General features: G+C 53.1%; 1 protein-coding gene across 6 annotated transcripts in view; it reads left to right on the top strand.

Annotated features, from left to right (window-relative positions):
* Positions 1 to 19347, top strand: part of LOC125624879 (uncharacterized) — an 87637-nt gene that overhangs the window by 58983 nt on the left and 9307 nt on the right. For 4 of the 6 annotated variants that reach the window (XM_048826204.2, XM_075121343.1, XM_048826205.2 and 1 more), the window contains 7 exons: positions 8420 to 8488; positions 9885 to 9944; positions 14248 to 14340; positions 15494 to 15666; positions 17000 to 17240; positions 18277 to 18469; positions 19109 to 19302. In XM_048826204.2, the coding sequence (XP_048682161.2) occupies positions 8420 to 8488; positions 9885 to 9944; positions 14248 to 14340; positions 15494 to 15666; positions 17000 to 17240; positions 18277 to 18469; positions 19109 to 19302 (1023 nt within the window). Of the gene's footprint in view, positions 1 to 2191; positions 2643 to 8419; positions 8489 to 9884; positions 9945 to 14247; positions 14341 to 15493; positions 15667 to 16999; positions 17241 to 18276; positions 18470 to 19108; positions 19303 to 19347 lie in introns of those variants that run through there. The other 2 variants (XM_048826206.2, XM_075121342.1) reach the window with 2 other exon arrangements.

Here is a 19347-nt window from a genome sequence, read left to right as displayed (position 1 = left end):
TGTCACTGTGAGGTTCAGGGCACAGCTGGGACATCCTGCCCCTCCTCTGTCACCATCTCTGTCCTGGGTAGGTGCTCAGGGCTGAGGGGCCTTGGCATCCCTGAGAGGATGGCTGGGCACCCCCAGACATCAGGATGGCAACCTCTCAGGCCACAGGTGCTGATCCCGTCAGGCTCCATGCCATCTTTGTCTGGAGGCAGGCTGAGTCCCACACACTGTGCTGGAGGCCACTGGCATGACACTGGTGATGCCAGCCCCCATCTGCTCCTCATGATACCACCCATGTCCCTTCCCATTTGGGCAGATATCACACAGAGCCTCTGTTTGGGCCTACAGGAACTCTACAACCACTTGGAGAATCACTGAGCCAGGTCCCACTGAGATCTCCTGAGATCCCAGCCATCTGGGGTCCCCACTGCACTGCCGGTACCCTAAACACAAAGAGGACCCATCGCTCAGTCTGCCAGATGCCCACCTGGTGTGAATCAGCCATAGCTCCAGGGGAGTGAATGGGGGTCAGATCCCCTGCTGCTGTGAATCGGCCATAGCTCCAGGGGAGTGAATGGGGCCAGATCCCCAGCTGCTGTGAATCGGCCATAGCTCCAGGGGAGTGAATGGGGCCAGATCCCCTGCTGCTGTGCATCGGCCATAGCTCCAGGGGAGTGAATGGGGCCAGATCCCCAGCTGCTGTGCATCGGCCATAGCTCCAGGGGAGTGAATGGGGCCAGATCCCCTGCTGCTGTGAATCGGCCATAGCTCCATTGGAGTGAATGGGGCCAGATCCCCTGCTGGTGTGAATCGGCCATAGCTCCAGGGGAGTGAATGGGGGTCAGATCCCCTGCTGGTGTGAATCGGCCATAGCTCCAGGGGAGTGAATGGGGCCAGATCCCCTGCTGGTGTGAATTGGCCATAGCTCTAGCGGAATCAATGGAACCTGATCCCCAATTGGATCTGGTATAAATTAGATTCGGTGGATTAAATAAATGAGGCTGCATTGATTTACATCAGCTGAGGATTTTGCCCAGAATATGGGAGATTCTGGCTGCGTGACTTATATTGTCAAGTGTTAGACTTTCAGATGCTTGGACTTGATTGCATTTCACCTTAGCTGTGATTTTCTAGCCTATTTGATGTTTGGGTTTTTAAAGCTCCGTTTCTCTTTGTCTTGAAGAGACTGATCATTTCTCATCCCAAACTCCTGCTGAGCAAAGTTTTTTGTCTGAGAATTTCCTCAACGTTTACTCAGTAACCAAGTTCTGTTAAAAATACCAGGGGTGTGTGTAGCAAAGCAGGGGCTGCAGGCAAGGGGTTGTGTGTATAGAGCACCAGGAATCCAGGGTCTCCCAGGCCCTCTGGGGCTCATGCAGGCCTTAGCCAGCCTAGAGGGCCCCACCCACTTCAGTCCTGGCCCTTGCAGGGTTCCTCAACCCCACAGGAGGGAGACGAGGGACCCAGGGAACGGTTGCAATGAAATTCAGGTGCTGTAAAGAACCGGCACCGTCAGTGCAGAACCCCACATGCAGGTGGAGCTGGAGTAAGAGCAGTGGTTCTGCAGCACGAATTCTCCAGCCCTCTAAGCTACAGGAGATGTGGGGGGCTGCTATGAACAGGTCCCAAATTCCCCGACGGGGTGGCACCATCAGTCAGTCTCTCGCCATTACATTACAGCCTGGCCTGTGGGAGCTGAGCAGAGAGCCCCCACACCTCAGCACTGGCTGGTGAATTGCTCCCCACGCTGAGAGTCAGGACGCCTGGGTTCCCTCCGTGGCTCTGGGGTGCAAATGGGTTCAAGCAGTGAGATGCAGGGCTGCCATGTTCTCTTCCTGGCTTTGCCCACAGTTCTCCCTGGGGGGTGTTTCGCTTTGCTCTCTGGCCTCAGCCAAAAGCCTTCCACTTCCCTTGGAAGCTGAGAATGCCGCCCCCTCAGGGTGACTATTATGATGTGTAGGGGGTGGGGGTGGGGGGTGGCCTGTTCCCATTAACCCTTTCATTCCCAGGAACCGCCTTGCCACAGGCCAAATGGGCCTCCTGGAGGGGAGCTAAGAGGACTCTCACAGCTAGTGGCTCTGAGAGACCCTGGGGAAGGGATGAGGCTTTTTCCTGTTTTAGCACCATCCAGCTGGGATCTCAAAGCATCTGAGCTTCTCAATCTCCCCAGGGGAGAGGAGGGTTCCTGTCCCCCAGCACGGATGGAGAAAAGTGGCAGAACAAAAGAGAATGGGGGAGTCGTAACTCCCAGCTTCCCCCTCCCCTGCAAACACACGCACTCCACCCCACTCCCTTCTCTGAGCTGCAGATAGAACCCAGGAGTCCCAGCGCCCCCCTCTCTAACCCACTAGACCCCACCTCCCGGCAGTGGGCATGAAACCCAGGAATCCTGACTCCCAGTCATTCTAACCATTGAACCTTATTGCCATCTAAACAGCAAGTAAGTTGCCGTTAAGAGCCCGGACGTCTCTATTCTGGTTCCCTTTCCTCTCCTGAGCCACCAGCCACTCACAGTGCAGAGGCTATTGCCACAGATATAGATGAATATGATTACCTGTTATCCACCTTAACCACTCTGCCCTGCTGGTTAGTGTCAGCGGTGGGATCAGACCACATTACCAGCTGCTAACCCAGACCCAGGACCCAGGACCCAGGTAAGAGCCACTCATCTTTATTTGGGGGCAAAACCCATGTCTGGGGACTATGATTCTTCGATTCCCTAAATCACCAGAAGTAGGCAAAATGGTGATAAGTTATTGTGCATGTAGCTCTGACTGAGATCAGGGCCCCATTGGGCCAGTCCCTGCCCCACCTGAGACCAGGGCCCTGTTTTGCCAGGCTCTGCACAGACACAGTGAGAGACGGTCCCTACCCTAAAGAGTTAAAATCGAAGTAGACATAAGGCGGAAGGGGAAACTGAGGCACAGAGAGGGGACACAATGTGCCCACTCTCTTACAGCCGGCCTAGGGCAGCTCCAGGAGCCATGAGTCCCCGTGCAGTGTTTTAGCCACTGGACCACGCTGTCTCATAGTAACTTGTGCTAGCAGTGATAATACACTGGGGGCTTCCCAAACACAGGATGAGAGACAGACTCTGCCCAGAAGAGTCCGAGTGTAAACTATGGGTATGGGGACTGAAAACTGCAGGGTAACATCGTTCTGAGCCGTTAAACAGCAGGCGTGCCCCACCCCTGAGATGGCTGCAGTTCTCTACTGCTTGAAACATTCAACCAATAGGAGGTTGTCAAGTGGCATGAGGTCCTAAAGGGTAGATTCAGAACATGTCTGATTAAATGACTGTTCATAGAGAGAGCATGGTGTTTTGCTTAGAGCAGAGGGATCTGGGAGTCAGGACTCTGGGCTCTATTCCTAGTTCTAGGAGAGAGGTGGGGGTCTAGTTGGTTACAGTGGCAGGGGGCTAGGAGTCAGGACTCTTGGGGTCTAGCCTTGTCTGTTGGAGCAGGGAATTAGGACTCCTAGGTTCTATTCATGGCTTTGCGAGGGGAAATTTATTTTCAGGCATACCCTGATCATCAGAGTCTTGCTGGCTAGTTCCCCATTGCCCTGAAACTGTGTGCTCAGAATGGTATGATTACATCAGGATTGGCTCACTGGCTGTAACCAGGGTGTGGACGGAAATAGAGGCAGAGAAGAGACCCAGATAAAGGGTCTTAGGCCTGGTCTACATTACAGACATCTGCAAGAAGGCTGAAGATGGTTCCTTATTCCCAGTTCCTTATTCGTGGTACCAGCTCTTTTTTCATGGTACCAGCTCCTTATTCCTGGTTCCCAGTTCCTTAGTCAAAGGCCCAAATGATTTACAGATACAGCCGCATAAGATAACATTTCATCAAGCCATGTGATTGAATGAGAGAAACATTTAAATGACGAATTACTTAATTATTTACGAATTACATACTCAAGTAAAGCGCTGGGCTTTTATGGCTTGTACGCAGGGCCACCCGTGGGGGGGGGGGGAAGTGGGGCTATTTGCCCCCATGAGAATATAGTATTGGATAGTATTGCAACTTTTGTTTTATGGAAGGGCCAGTGGCGTAGCTAGGTGGAGCGAACAGGGGGAGCGATCACAGAAAAGGCACCACCCACTGCGGCCCTTCTACTCACTTCTCCTGACGGGGCAGCGCTCCGGGTCTTCGGCGGCACCTCGGCAGCGGGTCCTTCAGTGCCGCCGAACGCACCTGGAGCGAGTGAAGGACCCGCCACCGAAGACCCAGAGCGCTGCTGGGTGAGTAAAAATTAAAAAGGTGCTTAATTAATTAAAGGGCCTCCGAAATTGCTTTGCCCCGGGCCCCCTGAATCCTCTGGGTGCCCTGCTTGTAGGTAACAAAATAAAGCATGAGTCACCCTAATTGACACCTCCCTGCAGCCATCAGGCTCTTCCGAAGGAGCTGGGAATTGCCACTCGCTGCCCTGAAGCTTCGTTCTTGAATAACATGCTGCAAAATGTCACACACGCACCCACCCCTCAATTCCATTTTGTGTTGAGAGTTTGAATAAGGAACTGGGTTTTGACTGGCTGGTATGTGACGAAACAAGTCTCAGTGATATGTCCCCGCAGCTGTGAAGCTGTTCTGATGTCTCTGAGACATGGACCTCCCTGGCTTGCAACATTTTCTTTGTGGAAAACCTGTGGCCCATGTCACCAGCCCTTCCCTTCAGCAGGGTCCCAGGAGCAGCAAATCTGAACGTTTCAGGGGGTTAAGCTGGGGAGCCCATGTCTGCAGAGGGTGGGGACTTGGCGAGTGTTGTGTTTGTCCCATGTGTTGGCTGGTTGTTCTCCGTGGGGGGTTCTGGGAATGGGCTGCAGGCCCCCTGAACTAGCCTGATGCAAAGGTCTGTTTGTGTTTCAGTGAGGCCCTTGTCCCTGGGACCTCTGGCTTGGAGCCATGTTGGGAGTCTGAGGAGTTATTCGCTCCTGTTGGCGAGGGAGGGAGCTGAGCCTTGAGGTTTAGTATATAAGTGAGGTGACGTGAACGGGAGTGGCAAACAGTCTGAGTTTCGAAGGGAGTGTGATTCCTGTTTTAAGTATAGCTCTCCACCAGGGAGCAGATATGGATGAGGAGAGAACAAGTGCTGGGACCTACCTTGGACGTGCTATGTTTTCCTTTCTGCCAGAAGACAGAATAGATACCAGGTATATGAAGTGCAAGCTGGTGGCCGTACTGGAGGAGAAGACACATGGTCAGGAAGCATAAGTTGCAAAACAACGAAGACTTCTTAGACAACCAGAGTTGGAAATCATTTTCACAGATGCCACAAGGGGAAGGATCAGTGATAAAGGAATTGGATATAGTAGGAACCAAAGAGGTAGACAGGCTGTTTGTGACCAAGAGGGGAAAAAGCCAGGAGGCATTCAACCCGACTAGAAGTATCAAAACATCTTCAGATATTCAACAAGTCAACTGCGGAAGAACGTGTCTCTGGAGGAATGGAATAGAAAGCTACAGGGGACATACCTGAAGGGTGTCATTGCAGTTTGAAATAAACAGCAACCAAGCCAGGTTCTTCTACCATCCTAAGAATGTAAACAATTGGTGACTCTGTATTAAGAAGAGCGGATGGAGAATTCAGCCATGGAGACAAGGACAATAGGGCAGTGTGCTATCTCCCCGCAGTGAAGATACGAGATGTAACCATAACATTGGGTGGGATTATGAAGTTGTCTCCACTGATGATGATATGGCATCACACAGAACTACACATATTATAGAAGACCTCAGGCACTTGGAAGGGAGCAGAAGGAAAGGAAAGGCCAGATGATCTTCTCTGAGATCCTACTGGTCCAATGAGCGAGAGAAGGCAGAAAATGCTGGAGGTGAGCTGTTGGCTGCATGACCAGTGTGAGGCTGAAGGTTTTGGTTTTGTGGAACACTGGGCCACATTCCAGTGGGAAAGAGGGCTGTACAAACAGGATGGTCTGCATCTCACAACTAGGGGGACTAATCTTCTCTGTTGGAGACTAGCTGGAGCTGCTCTGAGGGCATTAAACCACCAGTGCAAAGGGGAGGGTGCTCATAAGGCTAATGCTGTACAAAACTCAAACTCACGATGTCCTGACCAACTTGAACTGATGTGGCAAAAACGTGAAAAGAGATTTTTCAATTGCTTCTATACCAATGCTAGGAGTCTGTGTAACAAGTAGGAGGAATTAGACATTCTCATTGATGAGGAAAACATTTATATACTTGGCATTACTGAAACCTGGTGGGAGAACCCACCTGATTGGTTATAACCTGTTCAGGAAGAAGAGAGTGGGTAAAATAGGTGGGTTGGTGCAGTTGGCACTCTCCATTAAAGCCACTATAACCTGTGTTAGTTTTATTGCTAACTCAGAACTACAGGATCTTGCATGCATGTGGATCCACATGCTAACAAACAAAACCAGGGATGGGGTCTGTTACAGGTTACCGAATCAAACCAGAGAGCAGGATGAGTTACTCCTTACAGATGGGTGTTTAATATGTTGGCTGAAGTGTTGGTATAATGGGGCAGTTCTATTTGGGAGACATATGCTGGAGCTCTCATGCAGTTGGTGATAAAACCTCATTCCAGGTATTAAAAATAGTAGATTTATATTGATTGCAGGACATATTGCACCCAACATGAGGTAACTATGTTGGTCCTCATTATGACAGATCAAGATTAATCAGTCATGGAACTGAGTGATGGTGGTTGCCTAGGGACCAGTGATCGTGACCTGATTATTTCACTATGGACACACAGAGGGCAGGCCCAACCCATAATATATGCACTTGGTGCTTCAAGAGGGCTGATCTCTCAAAGATGAGGAACATTTTGAGTGAAATTGATTGGGAGAAAAAATTAGAAAGAAAAATGTGAATGAAAATTGAGACTTCTTTATGAAGATTTTATTAGATGGACAAAAAAAGTCATGCTACCAGATCAAGAAAGAGGACAACTTTGGTCAAAAGTCCATTCTGGTTCCGTGCTGAAGTGGAGGCAGCATTTAGAAATTAAAAAAAAAAAAAAACATATGATATACGGAAGAAAGAGGACATAGCAATCAATGTAAATGAGAAGTTATGATGTGTAGAAAATTGATAAGGGAAGCTAAAGACATCACAGAAAATCCATGTCTGGCAGGGATAAGGAAAATAAGGAGTTTTAAAAGAATATTCTGAACTAAAAAATCCCAACAATGGTATAGAGTATAGGCATATTACTAGATGGAGATAGTAAAATTGTTAATAATAATGCAGGAAGGGTTCAGTAAATATTTCTGTTTTGTATTTGGAAAGAAGCAGGATGATGTATTCATATCATGAGGATTGATGAACTACCTTGTTCCAGCTCATCAGCAGGCCCTAATAACTTGGACCCAGGAATCCTAAACGAGTTGGCTAAGGAGATCTTTGTTCCTGGGAAATTCCAGAAGACTGGAAGAGTACTAATGTTGTGCCAATATCAGAAAAGACAAGCTGTATGACCTGAGTGACACTAGACCAGTTAGCCTGATATCAGTCCTAAAGAAGAGAGGCACAACTCACCCCACTTTGCTCTAGGCTGACCCTTTGCAGACTGACTGCTCAAGCCCCAGATCGCACACTTCCCTACAGAGACCCATAGCTTGCAAGCAGGCCCTGGAAACCTCTTACTGTTAAAGTGATAGCTTGTTGTGTTTGCACAGTTTCAATGCACACACTTCTTTCGCTTAGGGGGGCTGGAATAAGGTATACCAGTACAATGTGCAGTGCTGCAGGGAGTGGGGACGGGGGTTCGGTATGGGGTCCTCCCCTTGCAGGCAGAGTGACCCCAATGCCCCAGCATGGCTCTAGGGGGTGCTGTGCTGAAAGGGCAGGGCGCTCAGTAGGGGGTGTTCTCCCCTTATGTGTGGTGCTTTGCTGTTTCTAGCTGAGACACTGAATGAGGACACTGCCCCCTTGTGGATGTCATACCCTGGTGGCTCTTTCCCAAGTGGTCAGGATGTCCCCAGAGCCCCAGTCACATCCCAATGTGGTTAATTCCCTTCCGCCTTCCTAAATCCCCTGGCAATGTCAGCTCCACACAGGATCCTTCTTCTGGTTCTGCCCTGAAACTGCCATCCATGTTGCTACAAGCTGTCAAGCAGCCGGCATGCCCTGCCCCGCCCCAGGGGTGGCTGCATTTCACCTGTGAGGGCATAACCACGCAAAACTGGCCTGCAAAGCATGCTGGGACGGAAATGCAACCACTCCTTGCTCTGTCAGGCAAGTCCGCTGAGCTATGTTCCCTTCCTGGCTTAGAAAATGCTTTACAAGGCCCATAGGTGTAGAATACCTGGTCGTGATGCGGGCTAGAGAAGATGCAGCAGACCCTGTGGCCAGATGCTGATGGAAATGCAGGGACCAGATGAGCTTTCCCAGAGAGATGATTCATGTGATTAATTTCTGGCCCTTTTCCCTACTCCCAGACCTGATGGAAACTCTCTTCTGGAAGAAAATGGCCTCTTTTCTGTTGCCTGCATTTTGCCTTTTGAGCGGTGAGTATAATGTGCGCACACATACGCGTGCACACAGCCACCGCACACACCTGTGGTCCCCAGGAGGTTTTGTCCAGAGCACCTCAGAGCTGGTCTTTGCTGCAAAACAAAATCATAGAATCATAAAATATCAGGGTTGGAAGGGACCTCAGGAGGTCATCTAGTCCAACCCCCTGCTCAAAGCAGGACCAATCCCCAACCAAATCATCCCAGCCAGGGCTTTGTCAAGCCTGACCTTAAAAACTTCTAAGGAAGGAGATTCCACCACCTCCCTAGGTAACGCATTCCAGTGTTTCACCACCCTCCTAGTGAAAAAGTTTTTCCTAACATCCAACCTAAACCTCCCCCACTGCAACTTGAGACCATTACTCCTTGTTCTGTCATCAGCTACCACTGAGAACAGTCTAGCTCCAGGTGTGTACTTAACGGGGGTGCGCTAATTCGGGTTAAAACAGCAGCAAAGTCACAGCGGCCCGGGTTAGCAGCTCCAGTTAAAACCAACGGGTCAACCCGGACTTGGACTCGAGGTCAAACCCGAGCAGCGGTGTCCGCACTGCTCTTTTAGCCCCCGTTAAGATCGCAGCTCTTGTTATTGCAGAGTTATCCTGGACCATCCGCGCTGCAAAACGCTACCCATGCCAGATCTGTGTTGCTGTACCCACAATGGTGTGATGCTAGCCCAGGAGCTGGGATGGGTTTACGGGGGGTATCCCTAAGCCCCTCATTTTCGCGGTTTATTTGGTTTGAAATAGCCTGGGAGTTTTTCAGTGTTTATTCCTAAATGTAAATAATGGGTGAGACTTGGTGAAAAATTGAAAAGGAAGGGCAGGAGGTGGGGGTGCTTGGTCCTGACAGGGTTCTGGCTGGCTGGGGAAGCAGACAGGGCTCTGAGCCGTGGGGCTGCACTGAAGGTACCAGCAGAAGAGTACGTGCATCTTCTCCTGACTCCAGCCACTTCCCGAGCAAAAAATTCCCTGGTTCCCAAAAAGCCAAAATTTGGGTGAAAATCGGTAGAACCCAAATTGTGGCTTTTTCAAAACTATGGGAGTTTTAGGGGGAAAATCAGCAAATGCTGATAACAAAGGGCTTTGAGTGTAACCAAACCCATCTTGGGTTGGCACAACTGATCTTCCCCATTCCCGGTAGGGCCCCGAGTCAGCAAGGCATTTAAGCACATGCCTGACATTAAGCACCCGAGTACCCCCAATGGGATTTCCGTGGGATCATGTGATTAAAGACCGGCTCTTCCTTAACTGCCCTGCTGAACTCTAGGTAGGTGGGTAGCTGATTGCAATGCACTCTAGTCTGGAAAGGTTCCCTGTCTCCTTGCCCCTTCGGCTGGGTTTGGGGAGGGAAATGTCCGATGCCGAGAAATCAGCTGATCATTGTTTTACAGGAGCCGGGTGGACATCTGGATGGGTGGTCCCTGATTTTGGCAACGTCTACCACGTCTTAGGTGAGTGGGCCTGGTACTCTGTGGTCGGGCTCTGTATCGCAGCATGCTCTCCCTCCGGCAGATGGCTGTGGTGCGAGCACCTCCTGGTGACACCTCGACCACGGAAAGAGCGCTGCCCTGCCCTGTGTTAGGAAACACTCGGGATAATCCTGAGCCCTGACCTGGCACCTCTGATCCGTGGATCGTAAGGTGTTGTACTTGCTGAATTAAACTGCTCAGCTGCTCTGGTTAGTGGGGAGCTAGGCTTGTCCCCACTAAGCAGATGAGGAAATTGAGCACATGCAGGCCCCACGGCTTGGAGCCTCCTTGGGGCTCAACAGGCCTTAATGTTAACCAGAGAGATTAAAAACATCCCTTATAAAAACAGCTAGTGTCCTCCAGCAATCTCCCTTCCTCCCTAGGGTGACCAGTTACCAAGGGTGAAAAATCAGGACAGAGGGTGGGGGGATAATAGGAGTTGTCAAGGTCCCTCCCCAACGCTGAACTCTAGGGTACAGATGTGGGGACCTGCATGAAAGACCCCCTTGGCTTATTCTTACCAGCTTAGGTTAAAAACTTCCCCAAGGTACAAACTTTGCCTTGTCCTTGAACCCTATGCTGCCACCACCAAGCGTGTTAAACAAAGAACAGGGAAAGAGCCCACTTGGAGACGTCTTCCCTCAAAAATATCCCCCCAAACCCTACACCCCCTTTCCTGGGGAAGGCTTGATAAAAATCCTCACCAATTTGTACAGGTGAACACAGACCCAAACCCTTGGATCTTAAGAACAATAAAAAAGCAATCAGGTTCTTAAAAGAAGACTTTTAATTGAAGTAAAAGAATCACCTCTGTAAAATCAGGATGGTAAATACCTTACAGGGTAATCAGATTCAAAACATAGAGAATCCCTCTAGGCAAAACCTTAAGTTACAAAAAGACACAAAAACAGGAATATACATTCCACCCAGCACAGCTATTTTACCAGCCATTAAACAAAAGGAAATCTAACGCATTTCTAGCTAGATTACTTACTAACTTTTTACAGGAGTTCTGAGCTGCGTTCCTGATCTGTTCCTGGCAAAAGCATCACACAGACAGACAGACCTTTTGTTCCGCCCCCCTCCAGCTTTGAAAGTATCTTGTCTCCTCATTGGTCATTTTGGTCAGGTGCCAGCAAGGTTGTCTTCTTAACCCTTTACAGGTGAAAGGGTTTTGCCTCTGGCCAGGAGGGATTTTATAGCACTGTGGACAGAAAGGTGGTTACCCTTCCTTATATAGGCTCCTGTCATAACTATAAAAGAAAAAGCCCCAAATATCAGGACTGTGTCTATAAAATCGGGACATCTGGTCACCCTACTCTCCCCAGATACAGGAGTACTGCTATGGCAAAAGGGAATGTTCTGGGCCATCACTGTCGGACTTAACAGAGACCAGCCGGTCATCTCTTAGCACTTCAACTCTTCTTCGGCCATAGTGGGAGGACGTGTCTTGTGCTTAATGCACTGGGGTGGGACTCATGGGTTCAATTGTGGCTCTCCCTGTGTGACCTTGGGCAAGTCGCTGCGTCGCTCTGTGCCTTGGTTTCCCCATCTGTGAAACAGGGATGATGGTACTTTCCAGGGGGGTTGTGGGGATGAATCCATTGCTGTTTTTAGTGGAGATTCTATGGGCTGGGGTCTGCATCAATATCTAGATAGAATCAAATCCTTTCCCACCATTCTCAGCCACAGACAGACAGACAGACACCATATGGGAAGGGAAAGGAAGCAGAAGAGCCTCATCCCTAGTAAGCATATTAACAAACCAACTCTTTGCCTGCTCTGTCTCCCAGTGCATCTCAAGCCTGAGTCCCCGATGGAGACTGCGTGGTGTTGTAAGCATTGTGTTTGCAATACAGCTCCTAGGCTTCAGGCATGCAGCTGGATCTGTGCCGCTGGACCCATGCGCCCACACAGAGCCCTTTGGGTGCAAGGCTCTGGCCCCTGACTGAGTCCCCAACTCCCCCACGGCAGGGCAGGGACTGTCTTAATGATTCTGTCTGTCAAGCTGTCTCCCCCACACGGCCATCAGCCTAAGTGATAGGTACAGGTGATGGCAGGACTAGCCTGTCCAGCTAGCTCCTCAGACTCACTGGTGTCCATTCTGCAGTTAATAATAATAATTAATTAATACCTAGCTCTTATCATCATCAGATCTCAAAGTGCTTTACAAAGGAGAATCAGGATCATTATCCCCATTTGACAGATGCGGAAACTGAGGCCCAGAGGGGGCAGCATGATTTGCCCAAGGTCACCCATCAGGCCAGTGGCAGAACTGGGAATAGAAGCCAGGTCTCCTGAGTCCCACTCCCGTGCTTTAGCCATTAGCCCACACTGCCTCCCCATTAGAGGGAGGCAGTTACTGTATATTACAATTACTGGGAAGTCCTTTTGTTCATTTAAAACACTTCCCAGAAATGGGCATGTGTCCAGCGCTGTTCAGTACCCCGGCCTAGGCTCCTGGGTGAGACTGAAGCTCCAGGGGGTGTTGCCAAGGCTCTAGGCCACACGCCCAGTGTCTCTTGTTAAGAGGAAAAACACAATCAGTGCAGAGAATGGGAAGGAACGGGGGGCGGGGGCGGAAGAGACAGAAAAGCAGCCCCGTAAGCCGCTGGAGCCGTCTAGGAGACCGGAGGGTGGTTCTGTTGTTTACACAATCCGAGGGACAGCTGGGACCTGTTTGCTGGCTCCTTGTTCCAAAACAGCCCCGGTCACGGCCAGCCAGAAAAGGGTCTTTATCTCGCCCTTAGCCCAGACTGCAGCAAACCAGCTCGGCTGACGTGGCTGCGGGAACGGCCTTTCCCAGAAGCCTCCCCTCCTGCATGCATTCCCCTTTCACCGTCCTGGCCTATCCTTCGCTCCCGCTCAGCGCGGCTAAGGGCCAGGGGAGGTGGCCAGGGCATCTCTAGGAGCAGCAGAAGGCGTAATTTCCGGCTCAGGCAGACGTACACTTAGAATCATAGAATCATCGAAGATCAGGGTTGGAAGGGACCTCAGGAGGTCATCTCATCCAACCCCCTGCTCAAAGCAGGACCAGTCCTGAATTTTTGCCTCAGATCCCAAATGGCCCCCTCAAGGATTGAACTCACAACCCTGGGTTTAGTAGGCCAATGCTCAAACCACTGAGCTATCCCTCCCCCCCAAACCTGCTAGCTGTGGTCGAGGTAGCACCCTAAAAGTAGCAAAGTAGCCACAACGGCGTGGACAGTGGCCCAGGCGAGCTGCCTCACGTACCTAGGATCCTGGCCAGGATGGCACTTGGGCAGCTAGCCCGTGCTGCCGCGGTGACCCGGCTGTTTTCAGTACACAAGCCTGATCGAAGCTGGTGTGTGTACATACTCTAAGCCTGGAAATTACACCTCCAGCCGCAGTGTAGACGTACTCTAAGCCAGCTGGGGGATGAATTGGCCCCTGTGGCTGCTGTGACTTTCATCAGCTAGAACTGTCTCCCATCAACCAGAAATCAGTGAGGGCGTCATGCTCTACCCCCATTCTCTCCCTGCTCCCAACCAGCCCTGTGCCAGAATCAGGGGGTGGAGCCAGGAGGGGCTGCCAGTCCAGGGTTTCCCTTCACCCAGGGAATCCTCAGCTCCTCCCTGAGGGGCAACTTTCGGGTCACTTTGCACCACTCTGGCTCTGGATCGCTCATTAAATTAACATTGTAGCTCGCAGGAGTAAAACTTCCCCCTTGTCCGTTGTCTCTGATGAGGGCATCACTTTTCAGTGTCCGAACAGTGAAACTGGCATAACCCGGCCTCTGGAGAGTGCAAGGAGGAAATCACCACCAAGCAGATTTGTGGCGAGAGGTTCTGGGATGGGAAGGAGCGGCAATGCCAAGGACAGTGAAGTGGCTTGGCCTAATTTCCTCTCTGTTAGGCCAGGCTGCTCGGTGGCTGCTTTCGCTGTGGGGTCACAGTGCATTTTCCGAGGGGGGCGCATGGAGCGGCCTGGGTCTCGTTGCGCTGCTCGTCTGTAGCTCAGGACACAGGGAGCAGCCGGGTGCACAAATCTGCATCTCTGGGAGCTCTCGGTGACGGAGGCCGGACTCCTGTGGGTGTGAAATGGGGCAGAAGGGGAATTCTGACCTGGGTTAACGTCCATTACAGGGAGCTGGCCCCAGTGCCCTTGGTGTGCCCAGAGGGCGGCGCCGCATGTGGCTTGAATTGGGCATGGCTGAGCTCATCCCACGTCTGTACGGTGAATCCATACTAGAGACTAGGCCTCGGCCCTCTGTCTCAATGCCATAGACTTGGGCTTATCTGGCTCCTGTTCTGGTGGCCTGCAGGGGTTATCGACCTGCCGTTCGCTGAAATCCAGGAGCCCTTCGAAGCCTGGTACAACCTGACGGGAGAGAAGAGCCGGATCCAGTACTACCAGGGTAGGCGTGCTGGGCACCTGGTCTCTCTCTGCTCCTCACCAGGGGGCAGGGCCAGTTCCCACCATTGGGGCCAAACTCGGAGGTGACGTATTGAATGCTGTAAAGGAGCCCCAGGAAAACCCCACCCCCCAGCCTGACGTGCCCCCACATCCCACTCCACGAACGAGGGTAGCCTGATTCGACTTGCTGCGACTTGGGGCCTGATCCAGAGCCCAGCGGGAGCCTGTCCATTTACCTCACTGCGCTTTGGGTCAGGGGATCCTCTGAGCAGTGGGGGAAGGAATGAGCTAGCAGAGAGGGGCCCTACATTCCCACAGCTGTTCAGTGTTCCCTTGGCTCCTCTTTCTCCTGGCCCCCTTGGGGTGTGAGCGGGAGTCCCCCCCCCCATGCAGAGGGCCGAGTGCAAGGAGGGGGTGCATGTTCCACCTCTGCAAATGGGCGTGAGCTGGAGGGGCTGCAATGCACCCTAGGTGGTAGAGGGTGTAAGTTGCTCCAGGTGGGTCAGTCGCAGGGGTGCCAGAAGCAGGGGCGGGGAAGGGGGAGCACAGGGCCATGCCCCCCCTTTTTACTGGCCATAAGGGTGAGCAACAAGGGGGAGGGGGCAAAAAGGAATGAGTGGGGTGCAGGGAAGAGGCAGTGCAGGAACAGGGCCTCGGGGGGCATGGGCAGTGTGGGGGGGGGTCTTGGAGGGCAGCAGGGGGCAGGGCCATAGTTCAGGCACCTATGGCCCCCCCACAAACACATTTTTAGAGCACTTCCGCTGCTCCTGGTCTGTTGTCTCCCTGGCAGGGGAACACCCAGCTCCCCACGGTCTGGTGCTCAGCCCTCGCTTTCCCTCTGCTGCTCAGCCTGGCATGGCTGGGCACAGAGGGGATAACGGGGCAGCCAGGCCCATCGTGGCTATGGACTGGCTGCAGGGAGTTCAGCATCACACCAGCTCCCAGGGCTGCTTCCCCATCTCCCCGGGATCTGCCCCAGGTGGGTGTGAAAAGCTACGGACAGTGACGCTTCTCAGCTTGAGAGTTAAACCCTTGGTACCATTCCCCCTTCTCAGCCTGCTCAGGGAGAGGCTAAGACCCCGGCGGTTTCTCCCCTTCCCTCGCTGGGCCCATGAAATGTCTTGCCCTTCCCGCATCTCTTCCCTGCCTCCTAGGGCAAGTGATCACCTTCCAATATGGGGCAGAGAGGCTGTTTGGTGCCCTCTACAAGATCACCCCAGAGACCACCGAGCTGGAGCTGAACGTCCAGAAGTGCTTCCGGATCAGCGGCAGCCCCAGGAAGCGTATCTATCCACAGAGCGTCCTCCCCAGGCTGGACGGCTTCAAGGTGAGGGCTGGCAAAAGGCAGGAGGAAACGCCAGTCGGTCGGGCCTTTGGTTCACAGCGAATGGATTCCTTTGGCCTGGGTGGCTTCCTGGTTTAGCTGGTCAGCCCCCACCCCACCAAGGCTTCTTGTAGGAAATGGCATCTCCCCAAAGCTCGTTAGACCCGGCTAAGTCTGAACCAGGAGCCCAGCCACCCCTCATACGTGCTCCTCTCCTGTGTCCATTTCCTGGGGGCTCAGAAGAAGCTGAATGCAGGGGACAAGCCGGTGTCTAGTCCCTCCAGCGCTCCCAGTATCCTTTGCCGCGGTCCTGCCTGGGGGGAAGGTGCGGAGTGGCTGACGCCTGGCATTCCCCTAGTGCACCTGGGTGGAAAGCAGCTTCCCAGTTGCTGCTGCTGCTCCTTTAAGGAATGCATAGCCCCCAATCGGGGGCGGGGGGGGGGGGAGACTGAACCCCATTCCCTCCCCCAGGCACCGCAGCTGCTCGTGAAATAACATTCCACCCAGGCGAGCCACTCTCTGGAGGGTCGGTTCCGCCTGGCCGGGAAGCCGAGGGCACAGCTGGCAGTGCCCATGGAACGCCCATCCCAAAGCGGGCAGGACTGGCAGCTCCTCTGTGGGAGCCAAGGCTAGCACTGCTGAGGGACAGGCTGGAGGTGCATCGGCAGAGCCGTGCCCCGTGCCCGGTTGCAGCCAGCATTCTGTGCGTCAGGCGCCCACCGCCAAAGGCCCCGAAGCCTTTCCAAGAGCGGAAAGCCAGAGTTTTCAGGAATAAATACGGGGACATTTAAGAAACACGTTTTCAGGGGTGGGGGGGAAATAGACAACAGGGTACAGCTTGGGGAGCGGGGAGCCTTTTCCAGTGATTGGGGCAATCGTCATAACATTGTCCAAGGATTGTGGCTTTATACAACTATACACAACTAAGTATCTGGACACGTACTGCAAGAAGTGCTGCTGTTTGGAAGCATGCTGTTTTTTCAATGGCGGCTCCAGGAAACTGAGGCAGGCCCTGAAATCGTCCTGCACGTTCAGTTTTCATTTTTGAAATATGAACAAATGTGTGCTTTGGTTTTGCTACCCTTCCTTCTGCGCTCTCTTGGGAGCTGGGCGGCTGGAGAGCGGCAGCTGCTGTACCCACCTTCCCCCTCCAGCTCCCCCTCTCCCCAGCAGTGTCCTCTAGTTGGGAACTTGAAATATGGGAACCCTAGCAAAGGGCCTAAAGGCGATCACAGTATTTTTTGTGATCTCGCGACCCCCTTTTGGGTCAGGACCCCCAGTTTGAGAAACGCTGCCTTAAGACAAAACGGTACTGACTGCAATGTCCCCTCCCCAGCCCGTGCGGGAGGAGTTCTACAAAGGGCAGCTCTGCACCGTGTGGCAGAACGTGTCCTACTGGGGCCAGAAGGAGAACGTCTACACTTTATGGGTGGCCAGCTCCGCCGACGGCCCCGTGCCCGTCCTCTACGAGATGCAGGGCTTCAACAGCCTGCTGGACTCCCACTACGACAAGTGCAAGATAGACTACAGCGGCTTCACCCACAGCTACCCAGCCGGGGTCTTGGACCTCCCAAGCAGTGAGTGGCAGTTCTCCCTCCTCCCTCCATGCTGTGGAAGTGCTTTGCTGGGGAAATTCCACAGCCAGAGCTCCCGAGCCTGAGCAGGGAGGTATGTGCCCTGAGTCCTGTGGGGACCCAGGGCCGGGATCTCTGAGCCAGGACGCTGCCAGAAGTAGCCCCAAAACATGGCCAGGAGCTGCACTGGGAACGTGAGCCCACTGGCTTCACTCCTGCAGACCAGGGAAAACCATCACAGTGTAGTGAGTCAATCAGGAGTGGCCAAGTCTCCACGTGATCCTGTTGGCTGCTGCTAAATCTCCAGGGGTTTGCATTGATCAGAGACGTGGAAACATATGGCTGGTTAATCCTTTCACGGCATGTGCCCCAGCTAATGCTGGTTCCAGCAGATCCAGGCCCCCTGAGGAACCATTCAGTCCAACATTCCCACGCACCCACCTTCCCCATGCAACTATGCCCTGCCAACTGGGTGGGAGCAGGGCAGGCCCCTGGTCTGGGGCTGTGTGCATTTACCCCAGAGATCAGCTGAGTCCCACTAGAACGATGGTGTCACTCTGGATTTGTGCCAGTTTGTCCCTGTGTTAAGTGTGTGTTGGGGCAAGAGCGGATGGAGGTTTCCTGTTAAATAGACCCTGAAATGTGGCCCAGCCAGCACTCAGATAAAGGCAGGGAGATCTGGATTCACACCAATGAGCAGCAATCTTCATGCTAGCACGTCCAGGGGCCCTGGTCCAGAGGGGAGCCTGTGGCTTGTTGACCCTCTGCAGACACGTTGTCTGAACCGCTTCTCACTGACCCATGGGCTAAAGCTGGCATGCTGAGCTTCTCTGGTGGATTTCGCTCTGGGCAAGGAACAAAGGGTTTGTTTCAGGCTGACGTGCGGTGCTCTATGAGTTCTTGGCAGCTGGGTTGTGGGATCTGAGATATTGCAAGTAGGGGGTGGTACAGATACCGGGGGATTGCCGGTTGGTGTCTCTGAGCTACGGCTTTCTGGCACGTGCTGTAACCTCCCCACTAACCTCCGGCTCGGTCCTAGACATGGAGTGCGAGTTTCCTCCAGGAGACGGAGTGGAGCATCATATCCTCGCCAACCCCATGGGGGATTTCATGGGCAGGCAGGCGGATCGAGGCCATCAGCTGTTCCATCACTACCGGCGGGAGTACAGGAAGGAGTACGGCAGCGAGAAGGAGCTCGAGCGCAGGGCACAGACCTTCATTCACAACATGAGGTGTGGGAGCTCAGATATTGGGGCGAGGTAGCCAGGCTCCTGGGATGCTGGGAGGGGGCAGGGAATGTGTCATCCCAGATTAGCCTTGTTCCTCTGACCCAGCCTGGATGTGCCGAAGAGTCAGGCAAGCCCAGAGCAACATGGGATTAATTTGATCCTGGCCCTTCCCATAATGTCAGTGTCAGGCCGCTGCCAGCGCAGGAAACCTCTTGCCCCGGATGGGTTAGAACCCGGCTCTCCAGAACTCCACCCCTCTGCCCTGCATCGCTTCTTCTGAGAACTCACAGAGAACCGAGAAGGCCAGAGACAGCTTTGCCCCCCACCCTGCCCCATGCTCCCCACTCCTAACTAGAATGAAGGCTCCCCGCCATTCACCCTTCTGGCAGTGTAAATGCGAATCACGCCCTGAGTATCTAGCCATCAGTCAGCTGCTGGCTTCATAGCGAGAGGGGAGGAGATGCATGTCTTGGAGCACAGAGCAGTCATCTCCCGACTGTCACTTGACCTAGCACCAAACTGCGGTTATTTAAGCGCGCGTGTGAGGTGCTGCTGCAGGGATGTGCCCGGGGTACACCAGGGCTGCCCACCAGCTAGAGCTGCCCAGCTCCCCCTCTCTTCATGGCATCCATCCCCTCCCAGGTACATCCACTCCAAGAATCGAGCCCACCTGCCCTACAAGCTGGCACTGAACCACCTGGCCGACCGCACCCCGGAGGAGTTGGCCGTGTTGCGGGGGAGGCTGCAGGACCAAACTCCCAACAATGGGCAGCCGTTCCCACTGGCACAGTACGCTGGCATCATCCTGCCTGAGAACCTGGACTGGAGGCTGTACGGTGAGGAAGGCCACCTGTGTCAGCATTGGCCACACATCCCCAGGG

Source organism: Caretta caretta, chromosome 19, assembly GCF_965140235.1.
Source record: "Caretta caretta isolate rCarCar2 chromosome 19, rCarCar1.hap1, whole genome shotgun sequence".
Classification (NCBI taxonomy): domain Eukaryota; kingdom Metazoa; phylum Chordata; order Testudines; family Cheloniidae; genus Caretta; species Caretta caretta.
The sequence above is the reverse complement of the archived record's forward strand: the minus strand, read 5'-3'. Positions and strand labels throughout refer to the sequence as shown.